The following is a 15,626-nucleotide window of genomic DNA, read 5'->3' on the forward strand; positions in this document are numbered from 1 at the left end:
TCAAGTTAGTCCCTTTATAGAAAAGTGAGTTGAATGGATCCTTACTTGTAATTAATTGACTCTAATGAGTCCCTTCCGTTAAATAGAAGGAAACGGAGTTAGTGGACTGATGATGTGGCAGTTGTCTTTGGTGAGGTGTCATTTGCGTGCTTACGTGGTTCAGAAAGCTTCAGGTTCTCCTCTTCTCTCCGCGCCATTCCAACGGGATGAGACCCAGAGTCTTTTTCTTCTCCCTGCAGTTCGCTGGCCTCCCAACCAAAAATGGCCACCGCATTCCAACCGGCATCGATGCCATCTCCGACACCCACGGACGACCATCGTCGGACGCCGCTCCAGCCCCTCATCTCCGACACCCACGGACGACCATCGTCGGACGCCGCTCCAGCCTCTCCTTCTCGCGTGCGAGGGAGGACCTCGCTTTTCACGTACGCCCCAGATCTGCTCCGAATCCATCCTTGTCGCGCCTCGATTCAGCCACCGCGGACGGATCCCACGCCGCCGCACGTCACCAGGACCCAGATGGCTGCGACGCTTCTTCTCTCTCCGCTCGCGGCCCAGATTCACCGCTGCCCTCGCCGGAGCTTGCTTCTCCACCGACGCCACCACTCCCTTTTTTTCTTTCCCTCTTCTAAGAAGGGTTCTTTCATCTCCAGCATCACCACCGAACATTTTCCCCTCTCTTTTTACTCATTCATTTTTTTTCTGAACCACGTTGCTTAGGTTTTACTCGATTATTACATTCTTTAATTTATTTTAATTCTCTTTTGTGGTGATGATGGGGCTGGGAAGAATTGAGAGATGATGGGGGGTTGGAGGAATTGGTTGGAGAAGATGAAGAAGGTGGTGGTGATAAAATACCACCAAGAACAAGAGGCACTGCAACAGGGGAAGCATTTGGAGAAGGGTTGGTTGAAGCCATCACGACACAAATCTTCCCTCAAAAGCAAAATGTACTAGTTAAACACTTCCATCACCATTCCTCTGATACTTTCTCAAACCACCATCACTCCAAATTCCTATGCTTTCCAGAAACAAACTCGACACAGCACCCCAGATCAAGCATCAACAAAAAATTTCAATTTTCAGATCAACCCTTCTACAAGCAATGCTCGAATTTCTTCAGAGAAAAAAAAAACACAACCACCATGACCCAATCCCTTAAAAAAAAAAACACTTAACTTTGGCAAAGAGCAAAAAGTCAATACCCACAAACAACTTTCAAGAAAGCTAATACTTTAGTGAGGTACAACTGCCACATCATCAAAGACAACTGTCACATCATCAGTCCACTAACTCTGTTTTCTTCTATTTAACGGAAGGGACTCATTAGAGTCAATTAATTACAAGTAAGGATCCATTCAACTCACTTTTCTATAAAGAGACTAACTTGAGATTTCCGAACCAAAGTGGAGACAAAATTGGATATTATACCTCCTTTAAACTTGGCATTGGAAGTTGCAATCTTGGGTGAAGGTATAAGGGTGAGAAATTAGAAAGTCCTCTCAAGAATCAAGTTGCAACCTAACCACATAAGATTGTGCTTTTTGTGGCAATTTAGAAAATTCAGACAAAGTCCATGTCTCTTTTAAAATTCACATGCACCCTTTCCCAAATCTCTCTTATCATCACATTCCATTGGCGGCATTAGCATTAGTATTCCTGTTGGACCCCAAAACAGACACAAACTGCATTTTTCCACCTTCTTTTTCCTCTCATTCCAACAAGTTTAACCAAAGCCACAAACAGCAGCAACAACCAACTTCCACAAAAGAAAAGCAAAACCATAATCACAATCGCAAAACACTTCTCATAGCAGTGTCACAGTGTGACTTTCTTTGTGTGTTAATGCATCACCACCACAAGCCCGACCTTCACATCGGAGAAGAGAACTCACACCTCTCTTCTGAGGATGCCACTTTAATTCCTCTTCCCCAAAACCAAAAGCAATCGCAAACCCATTTCTCAATTCAGGTTTCACCCTCCTCTCCCCATCCACCGCCACCAAACTCACCAAACACTCCCTGTCACCATGACCGCTTCTCCAATAACCCATCTGAAATTTCGCCCCGCAAGAGAATACCCGTCATGGCCCTCCCTTGCTGTCTTTTTCCAACACCCTTTGGCGCAAAGTTTCCAACTTCCAAGCTTCTCCCTCGCTTCCGTTTCCTCATGTTCCTCCCCCTTCCTTCCCTCTACTTTCTCTTTTCAAACCCTAGCCCTTTGGATTTCTTCTCCGTCATTGCTTGCTCAGCAGCACTGTTGATTTCCCTCAATCTGGCACTGTTGCTCTTCACTCGATTGTTCCCCGCCAAATTTTCATCATCGTCGTCTTCTTCTTCCTCCTCTTCTACTCACCCTGTGGTGTGGTCCATTGGGTCGAACCCTAAGCAAGTGAAGAGCACGAGTTGGGGATGTTGGGTGCAAGTTTACAGCAATGGGGATGTGTACGAGGGTGAATTCCAGAAGGGAAAGTGTTGGGGAAGTGGGGTTTATCACTATCACATGAGTGGGAGGTATGAGGGGGATTGGGTTGATGGGAAGTATGATGGGTATGGTGTGGAGACATGGGCAAGGGGGAGCAGGTATAGAGGGCAGTATAGGGAAGGTTTGAGGCATGGAATGGGGATCTATGGGTTCTACAGTGGTGATGTGTATGGTGGTGAGTGGTCTAATGGGCAGTGTCATGGGTTTGGAGTTCACACTTGCATTGATGGGAGCCGCTATGTTGGGGGGTTCAAATGGGGTGTCAAACATGGACACGGACAGTACCATTTCAGGTTTGTTTTTGCTTTTCAATTTACAATTTCTCAGTAAGTCTTCATAGGAGAAGAAAATAAATAAGTTTACGCGTGTGTTCTCATTTAATTTTCTGTGAGAGCTAAATTTTAATACTTCAAATACTAATTTTAACATTTAAGATGAATTCAAATTGTACCCTTTATTTTCTTATTTTACATGTCTTTTGAAAAGTTTACCCAAAAAATATGTAAACAATGTTTTTGCAGAGTGAGGACCTATACTTGCTTTGTCAGTTATAGAGGTAAATGAAGTCCAGGATGAATATAATTTCTAGAATTAAAGTGGGGTTTTAGTAATGTGTACATAATGTGTTTAGGTTTAGTGTTCTCGATGTTCAATGCAATGTGACTTTGGTTATCTTGTTGGAACTTGTTGAACATTTCCAAAACCATGATTTGTTGGGGGAACTTCTATCTTCATCTGATTCAAGCCTATTTTATTTTCTTTTGATGAAAACTTCGGTGTTTCCATAGCCAAAGTTTAGAAATATGTTCATTTGGCCAGGAAAGCATTATTGGATCCAATATCTCAGTGCTTCAATTATGACTTCCTAAATTTACCCATATTATGTCTGGATATATTTACCTCTGCTGGTCATTATGATTCTAGGCCCCATCTCTATATAAAGTTTCAGTTGCAACAATGACCATTCAAATTGTCAACAGCCTGTGTTAGACACATAAGTTTTTGATTTATGAGGTTTTACATTCCCTATCTTATTTTACAGATATACACGTATATTGATTTGGATTTACTGTGCTTCACTGGTTGGAACTCATAATGCCAAAGTTTTGTTGCTCTGGCTAACACGAACGATTTTCTGCCGTCTTTGCTTTTACACTGTAATTCAATCAGTTGTTTCTATTACTGTCAGAAGCCAAATGGGTTGGTCTAGTTTCTCACTAACCACGATTCAACAATTTAATCAAGTATTGATGATTAAAGCACATCCTGTTTGTAAGCATGTGTAGTAGATCAAAGTTTTTTGGGCCACTTTTCTTGTAGACAATTTACCTGCTTATTGATGATCTCCCTCAAGATTATGAATTTGCTACCTGTCCTTGCTGATGTCAATTAATCAAGTATATTATGTGTCAACCAATTTTACGCGCAATATACACGTCCTGCTATAAGATACTTGAGAAATGATATGAAATACTGGCTCTGTTACTCTTAGTGTAATTGCATTTGAAATATTTCTCAGCTACTATATCAATATATAAGAATATTATAACTCTGACTCTTTCGAACTTCTTTAACCTTGTAACATTAATAATTGAAATTCACTATTGAATTTGATCCACGTTTCCAGATTGTATAATTTCCCTATTCTTAACCACTTCTCATTTTTTAACATGAATTAAAGAACAATCTCATTGGAAGGTGGTACAAGGCTGTGATTGTCATTAATGGAATCTTTAGTTCACTGCATATATTGAATGCATCACAATAGAACAATTGTGATGGGAAGACTTGGAAATGTGTTTTTACACTCTCATTTTATGCGTATTGCAGAAATGGGGACAAATACGCCGGTGAATATTTTGCCGACAAGATGCATGGTTTTGGAGTGTATCAATTTCAGAATGGTCATCGGTATGAGGGGGCATGGCATGAAGGAAGAAGACAAGGACTGGGAATGTACACTTTCCGAAATGGGGAAACACAGTGTGGCCACTGGCAGAATGGGATTCTTGATGATCCTAAACGACAGAATAGTCCTACTGGGTCTCCATGTGATGTGGACCATGCCAAGGTTTCCAGTGCAGTACAGGTAATGTTATATTTTGCACTTAGAATGGATTGACATGTATATAATTGGAAAGGATAGGGTATAAGGGGTGAGGGTAGTTATTCTCTTATCAGGAAAAGGGTAGAACTAAAAACAATGATATAAATGTAATTAACCTCCTTTCTAATGCGTAAGCATAAACACAATGTGATGACAATTTCTAATATTGTACTCTCCAAATGAGTAGAGTGTTCTTCTTTGAAGCTTCATTTTCTTCTATTCTCTTAGTCAAGAAAAGAGTGGCCTTGGTCGGATGGTTTCTCATCACAATGTATGAAAAATTACATGCTTTTAAATTACTAAAAAAAAAGTAAACATTGAATGATTAATTTTGTATTTTCAATACAATAAATATTATATTTTTGGCTCTATGCTCACATTAGGAAACCTGTGTAACCTCATCCTGTTTTGCCTGCCATAATATAGTTGCTTTCATTGTTTCTTCCTGGTTGTTATTGTGAAGGATAATCAAATAACAAAATCAGGAAGAAACCAGAATTTTCCCTAACTTCATCATCAACTTGTTGGTCCTTAAACCACCGTATTTACTTCTCTCTTGTTCTTTCCAGGATGCACATTCTGCTGCTGAGAAAGCTCACAGCATGGTAAAGGTAGATGACGGGATGAATAAAGTAGTGGCAGCAGCTAATAAAGCGGCCAACGCAGCCAGAGTTGCAGCTGTAAAAGCAGTGCAAAATAGGATGCACCATAACAACAGTAGTGATGATAAATGATAATAATCGTTTCCTCAATGTAGTGATGATAGAAAGCTTCAGTGTCATCCTCCGTCATAGGTTTGCATACACACCATTATTGGATATGAGAAAGCAAAGGAAGGAGAATCATAAACATGTGCAAAATAATGAGATCTTCTCTCAAACTTAAGTACTAAGTTCTGTACATGTTCTTCCCCTCCCCACTGGAGAGGTGTTTCCATTTCTTATATCGTGCTTGGAACCACTTTCGGTAATTGAACTCAATGGCAGATTGTGGAGCAAGCAGGATCCTCACTTTTGGTGGTGTCTGTTATATGTGTATAAGAGTATGAAAATTAGATTATAGAGTTTCGATGTGCAAGGCAGAAGTGCCAAAAACATGTAGCGTAGGATTTGCATGCTGGGTTCTTGCCATAAACACGATAGTGTGTATCTATCCATGTGGGTGCATTTAAAAATTGCCCACCAACTAGTGCTGTATGTGTTTGGTGAAGAGTTAAAGCTTTAGAAAGCTGAGTTTCGTTATCATGTATCAAACAACCATGTATAATTTGATATCTTGAAATAGAAAAAAAGTTTTTGAAGGTGAAGCTCTATTAAATGAAAGAATGGTATCTTGTAGCACGATGGCGACATCACAGCAACTTTCTACAGAAATGGATGCCAGTTGTGTCAAACAGCAAGGTTCTTATCAGCCACCAGACTGGTCAGTATTTTTGTTCAGTACAATGTTATTAAGGGAAAATGTTAGGAACACATTTTATTAAAACTCTTTTATCTTATTTTTATATCGAAATTTGATTTTAGTTTTTATATATATGTATAAGTTTAGCTCAAGTTGCAAGAAAATTGTTATTTTTATCTTCAAAAATTAAATAAAAGTGGTCTCTACTTCATGAGATTATATAACATCTCGAGTTAACAAACAAATCAAGTGAATATAATGTGACAAGATGAGTAGGAAGTAAAACAATGGATATGAATATGGTAGAAGAGAATATTCTTTAGTAATTCTGACACATCAAGATAAACTATTTAATGCTTGATTATGTTGAAAATTAAAGACTTAATTAAAGTTTAAGTTTATCATAAAAATATTTTTTAACGGAATTTTTCTTCAATTTTTTTATTTTTTGAATATTTAGATTCTATATTTTTTTATTGCGTATCTGTTAGTTAAATTTTTACGTTAATTTGTTAATATAATTATCTTATTTTATCATCTTATTTTTTAATATTTATATGATAAAAGAAATAAGATTTTATAATTAGTATAAAACAATCATAAAATTATATTTACTATGACTAGATTCATTGTTCATAAAAAAGTTAATAAATAAAATTATAGCCATGGATATTAAAGTTAACAGCTTATTTTTCATTCAGATTATAACCATTTATTATAATTAATTCAAAATACCAAACCCATTTGAATACGTAAATCAAATTATTTTTGGTATCAAGTAAATCAGAATTTCAAATATAACAATACTTCGTTGGTTTGTATTTATTGAAAAACCATTCCTATATTTTCATTTGTCTAATTAGATCCTATTTTCAAAAATATGTAACAATTAAGTCATTTTATACTTTTAAATTTCTAAATTTTTCATTTTTTAAAATTTTTTTTAATTTATTTCTAAAAAGATTTCTTTTATCACTTGTCAAATAAGCATAGTGTAACGTCTTAAGTCAACTTTTGAATCTCAATTTAATTTTTGTAATTGTTATTTTGATTCAATTTAATTTTAATTTTTTTTCAAAATTAAATAATTTTATTTCTCTTTAAACTAAGCATATATTTAATTTTTATATAATATTACACTCATATTTTATTAAAAAAAGTTTAGTAAATTAAATTTATTTAAACTTATATTTTACATTAAATTTGCTATTTTGAAAATAATGATTCAATTTTTCTAAAAGTTTACACATATTAATCTATTATTATTGGTAGATAATTAATTTTTACACAGCTCCATTTTATATTTAATATCACCTACTCTTTTTCTCAAGTGCCCCGTTTTGAAATATTTTTGTTTGTATTTAATGTTCGTTTTCAAACTAATTATTTTAGTATATGTAACATCCAAAAATATAATAATAAACCATAGTAGTAGTCATAGAAATAATAACTGTAGAATTTAAAACTTTATTTAAAGGAGTGTATTCTATAATTATACACCAAAATAAGAATCTAACTAAACTAAGCTAAACAACATCATCATCTCCCTCCAAAGCGTGTTTCAGAGGCACCTCATCTCCCTCTGCTCACATCTATACGATGATCATTGCAAAAGAAAAACACCACACATACAAAATACAATCACAAGCAGAAGGGTAAGCTAGATACACAAGAAAACACCTAACTTAATAGCATATAACATATACAAGATAACTCTAGCAAAGTAACCGAATCAAACATCCTAGCATGTTATATTATAGACTTGACTCGTCCGGACTTTAGAATGAATACCGAGCTATGATGGGTTGTGCACTTATGATGGCCTCTACTGCTTTGCAAAGTCATCGTCATGGGTTTCAACCTACCACACACACAAGGTTAGTCTGTTACCGCGCAATAGGCCTCCAAGTAGCGCCTACACTAGGACCTCCTACTACTCTCACCACATGATTCAATCCTCTCTATGTGAGAATGAAAGATCATTAAAGTATTAGGATAACCCCTAATACTGAGCTCCATGTATTCATTCTAAACAAACAAGTATCTCACCGAGAGATTCCACTTTGCTACTCACTTACACCGTATTGAAATCATATTATCCTTCTTTTTGAATCACCATTCATAACTCTGATACTGATATAATTCCATACACTTTCATACATAATATTAAATGAATTATACCATCATTCAAACCACTCAATAACAAAGAAGAAAAGAGTAACTAAACTCGAACCAGTTGCACATCGCACACCTTCGCAAAGCGAAACCAGAGGTTTCTCGCACAACGAGTTGGGTCGTTGTGCGAATCCTCAGACAGAGACCCACTCCTCATGACTATTCGCACAACGATTAAACTCGCTATGCGAATAAACTCTTAATTGTATCAGACCCTAAACCCCTCGCATAGCGCCCCAAATTGGTATGCGAGAGCCCCATGCAGTGGCTCAGACTCCCTAATCACTCGCAGAGCGCACCTATTCGCTATTCGAATAAAAATGGAAATAAACCCAAACCCCAACCAGTCGCATAGCGCTCCAATTCGCCATGTGGATCGTCAAACAAAGAGCAACCCTCTCAAACCATTCGCACAGCGCGTCTATTCGCTGTGCGAATGCCCTGACAGAGAACATCTCGCCAAGGTGACCCGCTATGCGAATCTATTCGCACAGCGAGTCTGCATAATCTGCATAACGAAAATCTGCAGAATTATGCAACTTAAACCTCAATTACCAATTCTATCTATTTTCCCCAACTTCAAACATCCCTAAATTGTTTTATATACCTAATTAGACTTGACTAAGTGATTCTAAGCCTTCATAACATCAATCTATAGGATTTATGGATTAATTTCTACTCTATAACATCAAATTTATCAACCTAAGGATCCAAATCACAATATACCACTTTGCACACGTTTTTTACCATTTTTATGACTCAAACAAGTCACAATTAGCTTACCTAAACTGTCCCAACAGACCAAATAAGTTTTCCACTCTAATTTCTCATTTTCACCACCTCACTTCCTCTAAATTAGCTTTAAACTAAGACCACTGGTTTTGATTCCTCACCATTTACTACTATCACAGAATTACATTTCTCATGCATCTAAAACAGACCAATTATCATCCAATTTGATACATTTTCACAGTCCAACATGTTCATTCAAAATAGCCACAGTAAACACAATCCTTATAGCATCAAAGTCAACAATTCAGCTCATTATCTAAATCTAATATACTCTTCACACATGCACCATATAATTAACTAAACAAAGACAATTCCAGCTTCCCTTACCTCAGGGAAGTAATACCCAGCTCTAGAAACCCCAAATTGAAGCTTGTGCCGCAAGGAAACTCTACAAAAACCTACAATTCATCAATTGGTGATAGAGAACAACTGTTAGAACCTAAATTGAGTTGAGAATTGAAGAAAGAAACTACTAGATACATGCAAACGGAAACAATTGCATGATTAAGGTTCAAGAACGTACGGGAAGAAGGGAAAAACGACTTACCAACTCAGACTAAGAAATTGTTTGGTCTAGATTGTTGTTCTCGACACCAGGATCGTCTAGGCGCTTCCTAATCGTTGAACAGATAACTCTACAGTGAGAAAAGGTAGAGAGAAGTCAGAGAACTCAAGAAGAATAGAGTTATAGAAAGATAGAGGTTATTTAGATAATGAACCGAGCTTTAGAAATTTCTATTTATATTATAAGATTATTTTAAAATAAAAATATTCCTCTCATTATTTTAATACACCTATCTATTCTAATACTTTATTTTCTTAAGTTCTTACAGTATATCTCTCTTTATTTGTTCTTTAATATTATATATATATATATATATATATATATTTGATATTTGAAATAAAAACAGTAGATAATATTTCTCAGAAATATTTTATTATGGTAAATAAATAACTGTATTTGTTAAAAATAACTTTAAAAAACACGTCAAAGATAGTGAGAAAGTAGACGTGCACACAATACACTGATATATGTTTCTTTATAATAGCTTTTCAAGTTTTCCGCCAAAACTTTTTTTTTAATATTATTTTATTAAAGTTATGATTAAAAAAGGGTTAAATATGTATATTTTTGAATTTTTAATCAAAATTAGTTTTTATTCAAAAATTATATATATATATATATATATATATATGTATATATTTATTATTTTTTAATTTTAAAAATTGAATAAATATAATTTATTTAACTTAATTATATTAAAAATATTACGTTGTTAAAAGCATTCCAGATTAATATTTAAGTATTTATGCATAAAAAAATTGACATAGTGAAATTAATCTAATTATATCTATTTATTTATAGAATTTAAAAAACACAATATATCAAAATTTTTAATTTAATGAAATTTCAGTTTCGTGTTAAAATTTAAAAACTAAAATAATATTTAAAAATACAAAAATATAATTTTTAGAACAAACTTAATTTTAAAAGAACAAATTGTTACTTAAAAAAAGTCTGTCCATTTTATTATTGCATTTACTTTAACTAATGTTTTAAAATAATTTAATTTGCGTAAAGAAGAGTAACTTATAATTTAAATTTTTAATATTTGAGATATTTTCTAATAAAGACACAATATATTAATTAGAATGCAATTAATACAATACGTGTTGGTAACATGTTATCAATTATTAATTTTCCAACCTACTTTATCTCGTTCATCAAAATTATTAAAAATTTTAAAAATATATTAAAACTATACTATATTAAATGTCTTTCGTAGATTTCAATCAATATAATATGTTGTTAAATGTTTTTATAATTTAATAAATTTCTATATAACAGAATATGCTGCTAACAGTTCTTAATTACAATCCTTGATATAAAAAACCTGTAACAAAATGAAACTAAATTTCATTATTCTTAAATTATTTATGTTTAGGATATTGTGATTATCTTCATATTAAGAATAGTTATTCCTAAACATAAATAATTTCTGGTGCATTAAATAATAGAAATTTTGTAGCAAAAAAAAAATAATATAATAGTTATTCATTTTTATTAGTATTATATTATCTAAATATATGAATATACTTACTTTTATATCATATTCGTTAAATGCAACATATTTATTGAATTGAATAATTATAATGATGATATATAATTTATAAAAACATTTTAAGTAGGAAGCTTTGAATATATGTTAATAATATATATTAATTTTATTATTATTTTAAATTTAACCAGATAATTTAAAGAATCATCTTGATGTCATTAGAAATTAGCGAGCTAAATAAATTATACATTTATTTGAGAAATCGAGAATGACCCGATAATAAAGAGATAAAACTATAACAAATGCAATTAAGAACAAAAGAAATGGTTGGAGTGGGAATAATTAAAAGAGAACTGAAAACATCTACAATAATTGAAACAGCTAATTAAATGGTCACAAGCACCGATTAATAATAATAATAATTGTAAATTAATTTGACTTGCATTAATGTCTGGATTCCTCCATAATCTCAGAAAAATAAATATTGTGAATTAATTAATGATAATTAATAGTAATTACGTTGGAAGAGGAAGAGGAGTGGTATATAGGAATGGGGTTGCTTAGCTTAAAGTGATAATTAGAACTGTGTTGTGTAGGTAATCAAAAACCCTAGCCTTCACCCTTTCAGCCTTTTTTCTTTTCATCTTAGACCATGTTTGGTTAAGTTCAATCGTCCCAAGAGAAAGACGAAGAAGAAGAAGAAGAAGAGAATTAGGGATAGGGCAGGGATTAGGGATGTATAAAGAACGAGGAGGTGTTGCCGTCACTGTTTCTGCTTCCAAATCGGAGGATCGGAAGCGAATCAACGACGTTCTCGACAAGCACCTCGAACGATCCTCGCCCTCCACCTCTCGCCCCATCAACGCCACCTCCAAAAATTCCAACCTCCAAGGTACCTTTTCCTCTTTCACCCCTTCCAATTTGCTTCACCACATTCTTCGCTTCACACAAATGAGGCCACTGCACGGAAACTCAATCAATGCCTAAAACTAATGACCTAACATCATAATATTCCTTTCTAATTTCATCTGCATTGGTTGCAGCGGAGGAATCTGAAACGGAGAGTGAAGAGTCCGATGTTAGCGGTTCGGATGGAGATGACACCTCTTGGATCTCTTGGTTCTGCAATCTTAGGGGAAACGAGTTCTTTTGCGAGGTCGATGATGATTACATCCAGGATGACTTCAACCTCTGTGGATTGAGCAGTCAAGTGCCCTACTATGATTATGCCCTTGATTTGATTCTCGATATCGAATCATCCCACGGTTAGTTTTTCGTTACTCTTCTCTGCTCTCGGAGTTCTTGTCCTTTCAGGTTAATTCGTATTACTATGATTAAGGCTTTAAAGCATGGTTCGCAACGGTGGTTTCGACGTCAATGTTAAGATATTTTGGGGTTCCTCTCGTCTGAATGCAATTTCCGAGAATATCAATCAAGAATTGCGACAGAAAATTTACTGCAACTTAAAAGCATTATTCATCAGTCACTTATTTACCTTTCTTTGGTAGTGGTTACACGGTTTGGTTGGAATGTGTAGGTGACATGTTCACGGAGGAACAGAACGAGTTGATTGAATCAGCGGCGGAAATGCTTTACGGTCTGATTCATGCCAGATATGTGTTGACCAGCAAAGGAATGACTGCTATGGTAAGATTTATTGTTTGGTTTTCACTCTTTTCGTTGTTAATCATCCAGGGGATTAGCTTGTTCAGTGAAGTTGGTTCTTTTGCAGCTTGACAAATACAAGAACTATGATTTTGGTAGATGTCCGAGAGTTTACTGCTCTGGACAGCCCTGCCTCCCAGTTGGTCAATCAGACATTCCTAGGGCGAGTACTGTCAAAATATACTGCCCTAGGTGCGAAGATCTTTACTATCCTCGCTCCAAGTATCAAGGCAGTATCCTTATATATTATCTATTATTGAACCTTTTTGTGGGGGACTTTAGCTGATGCAACAGCCACTTATTATAACTGTGTTACTGAAAATTGTATCTTTATTCTCTTGTGCTTGTAATTTCATCCTTGCACGAGTTTAATTCTTGAGTCTGACCATATAAGCAGTTTCTTTGCAAGGATGTGTCCTTTTTGGTTTTGGTTTTGGTTTATTTGGAAATTCACTCCTTACAATCCAATATTTGTTTTGCTCATTCGAAAGAAAAAATAATTGCACGTGTGGAGCAGGAACTATTTTCTCAATATGATTTAGAATATATTAGAATTTCTGGACACGCTGTGCAATTCTTTTTCGTTTTTCGGAAAGTATTTTTCAATGTCTTGTTAATGTAGTCCGTACTATACTGGTCCCTTATGGAATGAGAGAAAGTTATATTCAGGTAACACGTTTGTTTAACTGTTATGAGAACTGGGGCTTCTAGACATTCCAGTACCTACTGATATGATGTCTGATGTCTAGTAAATGGCCGGTCATAAATGATAGCCATGCCAATTTTCTTGTTTGATAAATTATATCTGCTACTGTACTTCCAGTGCTGTATACTTCAAGCATTAGGACTGTTTCTGAATACTTGGGTGGGCACACTTATGTTTAGAAATTGTTGCAGGAAGTTAACTTCTGAATTGTTAAGTCTTTGGAACATCAATTTTCTTTAATCTCTTGAAGTTAAGAAGTTTGATCATTCGGATTTTTCAGTTTATTTTTAAACTGCCTGACAAGATATTGTTTGTTTGTTTGTTCTTCTTGCATTTTTTTTTCTGCAAAACTTTCACATTTTAAATTTTGATGTGTATATGAAATTTTGATATGATTGTATGACACTATATAATTGCGGTTCAAATTTTACTGCCAAATTTTCTTTAAGTCTGTCTAGACATTGATGGAGCTTATTTTGGAACAACATTTCCTCACCTTTTCTTGATGACATATGGACAACTGAAGCCACAGAAACCATCACAAGGCTATGTTCCGAGAGTTTTTGGGTTCAAAGTCCACAAGCCATAAAGCTGATACTGAAACTTTCACTAAAGTAAGAATCTGCCCTTGTCCCATTTAACTCTTCCTCCTTTTGATTCTCATTGCTGCACCCGGCGGATCATAAGCTTTCTGAACCAGTACAATTTAGGCATCTGTTTTAGGACCGTGTTGTAAAGAAATATGCAGACATGTGAAGCAAGTGCTTAGTTTCAGCTACCGATTCAATGAGCAAGTACGTAGGTACTTGTCGACACTTTTTTAATGGCCTACAAATTGTATTCTTGCTATTAACTTAAAATTGTCTATGGTTATGCCTCGCATTAGAACTATCCTACTACTTTTATGTCGTTTACCTCATTTCTGTAGTCTTGGAATTTGTGGATATGATTTCAATGGATTCATACATTATACTGGTTTTAAAGTTTCCTTGCTTGAATGTTAAACTCGCCTATACCATTCCAACATTAATGTTGATTATGTGGAAAATATGAATGCACAATATGACTGACCTCAAGTAGTGTGCTGTATTCTGAATATATATGACTACTAACTTGTGAAACCTCTAATTATTTGCATACACTTTCTGTTGAAAAATGAGCTGTTATCTATTCTTCAATTCTCATTTAGTTGAATCCCCCAATTCAGTTCCCTCAACGTGCTACACTGTAGACCAAGACCCTGTAATCACAGTTTTGGCTGCTTTGCCTGTTTGGTTCTCGTTATTGTTCTGATCGTAAAAGTAGCGGATCAAACTAAGTACTCTTTTATCGCTTCTATTACTTGTCCATAAAGACAGTTCATGCTCAATTTGGATGAGCTGGCTATGAGTTGGTTGTTTGTGATAGCAGTTTTCAAAATGAATAGTTGTAAATCCCAGAACATTTTGAAAAATGGTAGGCTCTAAAATTTAGTTTTAGTTCTATTTAGTGATCATAAAATGTAAAAGCGATTACAAATCCTTTAAATTTAGTTCTATTGACAACACATTGATTAAAAAAGCGATTTACTAACTAACCATGGGTGAGTAGTTTTGACTTGGTAATCTTAAGGGTGGGCGTTTACACAAACCTTCCATACGTATTCACGTCCATGATCTTTAAAATTATTTATACCCTTTTCTAAGCTTTTTTCCTCAAGGAGAGAAAATTACCATCCACCTTGTGTGGATATACAATTTCTTTATTATTTTCTCGCAATCATCATTTGGCTGCCCACAGGGAGTAAATACGGCTCGCTTTCTTCTAAATTCTTGCATTGGTTTTGTCTGGGTTTACTTGCTACGAACAGAATTTCGTTGGTTGTTTTTTTTGTCCTCGTAGCTGTCGTGGGTATGACGAATTGATTGCATAGCTTTAAAAAGGGAAGTCGTATTCTGTTAATCTTTAAAAATAACATAATGATCTAAATTTAATTACAAATCACCAATTGCAATTTGTATGATTGCAACTTTTAAAAGTCCACATTTACTACTCTCAAAAACCTATAAACGCCTAATCATGGAGCTCACACTATAAAGCATTGTACCTCCCACGCGTCCATGGCATCCAATGTCATTGTCTGAAGTTGGATTCATCTCAGAGAATGGATGATAAATAATTAATGCCACAACGAATTAACATTCGATAGAAAAACCGAACAGAATAGAATACCAAATTCAAATTTGACGTACCCGCC

General features: G+C 34.7%; 2 protein-coding genes across 4 annotated transcripts; both read left to right on the plus strand.

The window, feature by feature from the left end:
• Positions 1 to 1,581: 1,581 nt before the first annotated feature.
• LOC108321767 (uncharacterized) lies at positions 1,582 to 5,891 on the plus strand. Of its 2 annotated transcripts, XM_052878185.1 has the most exons (4): positions 1,582 to 2,777; positions 3,006 to 3,040; positions 4,315 to 4,573; positions 5,161 to 5,891. In XM_052878185.1, the coding sequence occupies exons 1-4, from the start codon at positions 1,597 to 1,599 to the stop codon at positions 5,198 to 5,200; spliced, it is 1,515 nt and encodes a 504-aa protein (XP_052734145.1). In that variant the 5' UTR covers positions 1,582 to 1,596; the 3' UTR covers positions 5,201 to 5,891. The 2 variants fall into 2 exon arrangements, with proteins under 2 accessions (XP_052734145.1, XP_017409108.1); XM_017553619.2 differs by lacking the exon at positions 3,006 to 3,040.
• Positions 5,892 to 11,587: 5,696 nt separating this feature from the next.
• On the plus strand, positions 11,588 to 14,373 carry LOC108322147 (putative casein kinase II subunit beta-4). Of its 2 annotated transcripts, XM_052876112.1 has the most exons (6): positions 11,588 to 11,911; positions 12,063 to 12,284; positions 12,557 to 12,666; positions 12,752 to 12,917; positions 13,849 to 14,004; positions 14,101 to 14,373. In XM_052876112.1, the coding sequence occupies exons 1-5, from the start codon at positions 11,755 to 11,757 to the stop codon at positions 13,977 to 13,979; spliced, it is 786 nt and encodes a 261-aa protein (XP_052732072.1). In that variant the 5' UTR covers positions 11,588 to 11,754; the 3' UTR covers positions 13,980 to 14,004; positions 14,101 to 14,373. The 2 variants fall into 2 exon arrangements, with proteins under 2 accessions (XP_052732072.1, XP_017409633.1); XM_017554144.2 differs by having other exon boundaries at positions 11,589 to 11,911; positions 13,849 to 14,373.
• The last annotated feature ends 1,253 nt before the right edge of the window (positions 14,374 to 15,626 follow it).

The sequence above is a fragment of the Vigna angularis genome, chromosome 1 (genome assembly GCF_016808095.1).
Source record: "Vigna angularis cultivar LongXiaoDou No.4 chromosome 1, ASM1680809v1, whole genome shotgun sequence".
NCBI lineage: Eukaryota > Viridiplantae > Streptophyta > Magnoliopsida > Fabales > Fabaceae > Vigna > Vigna angularis.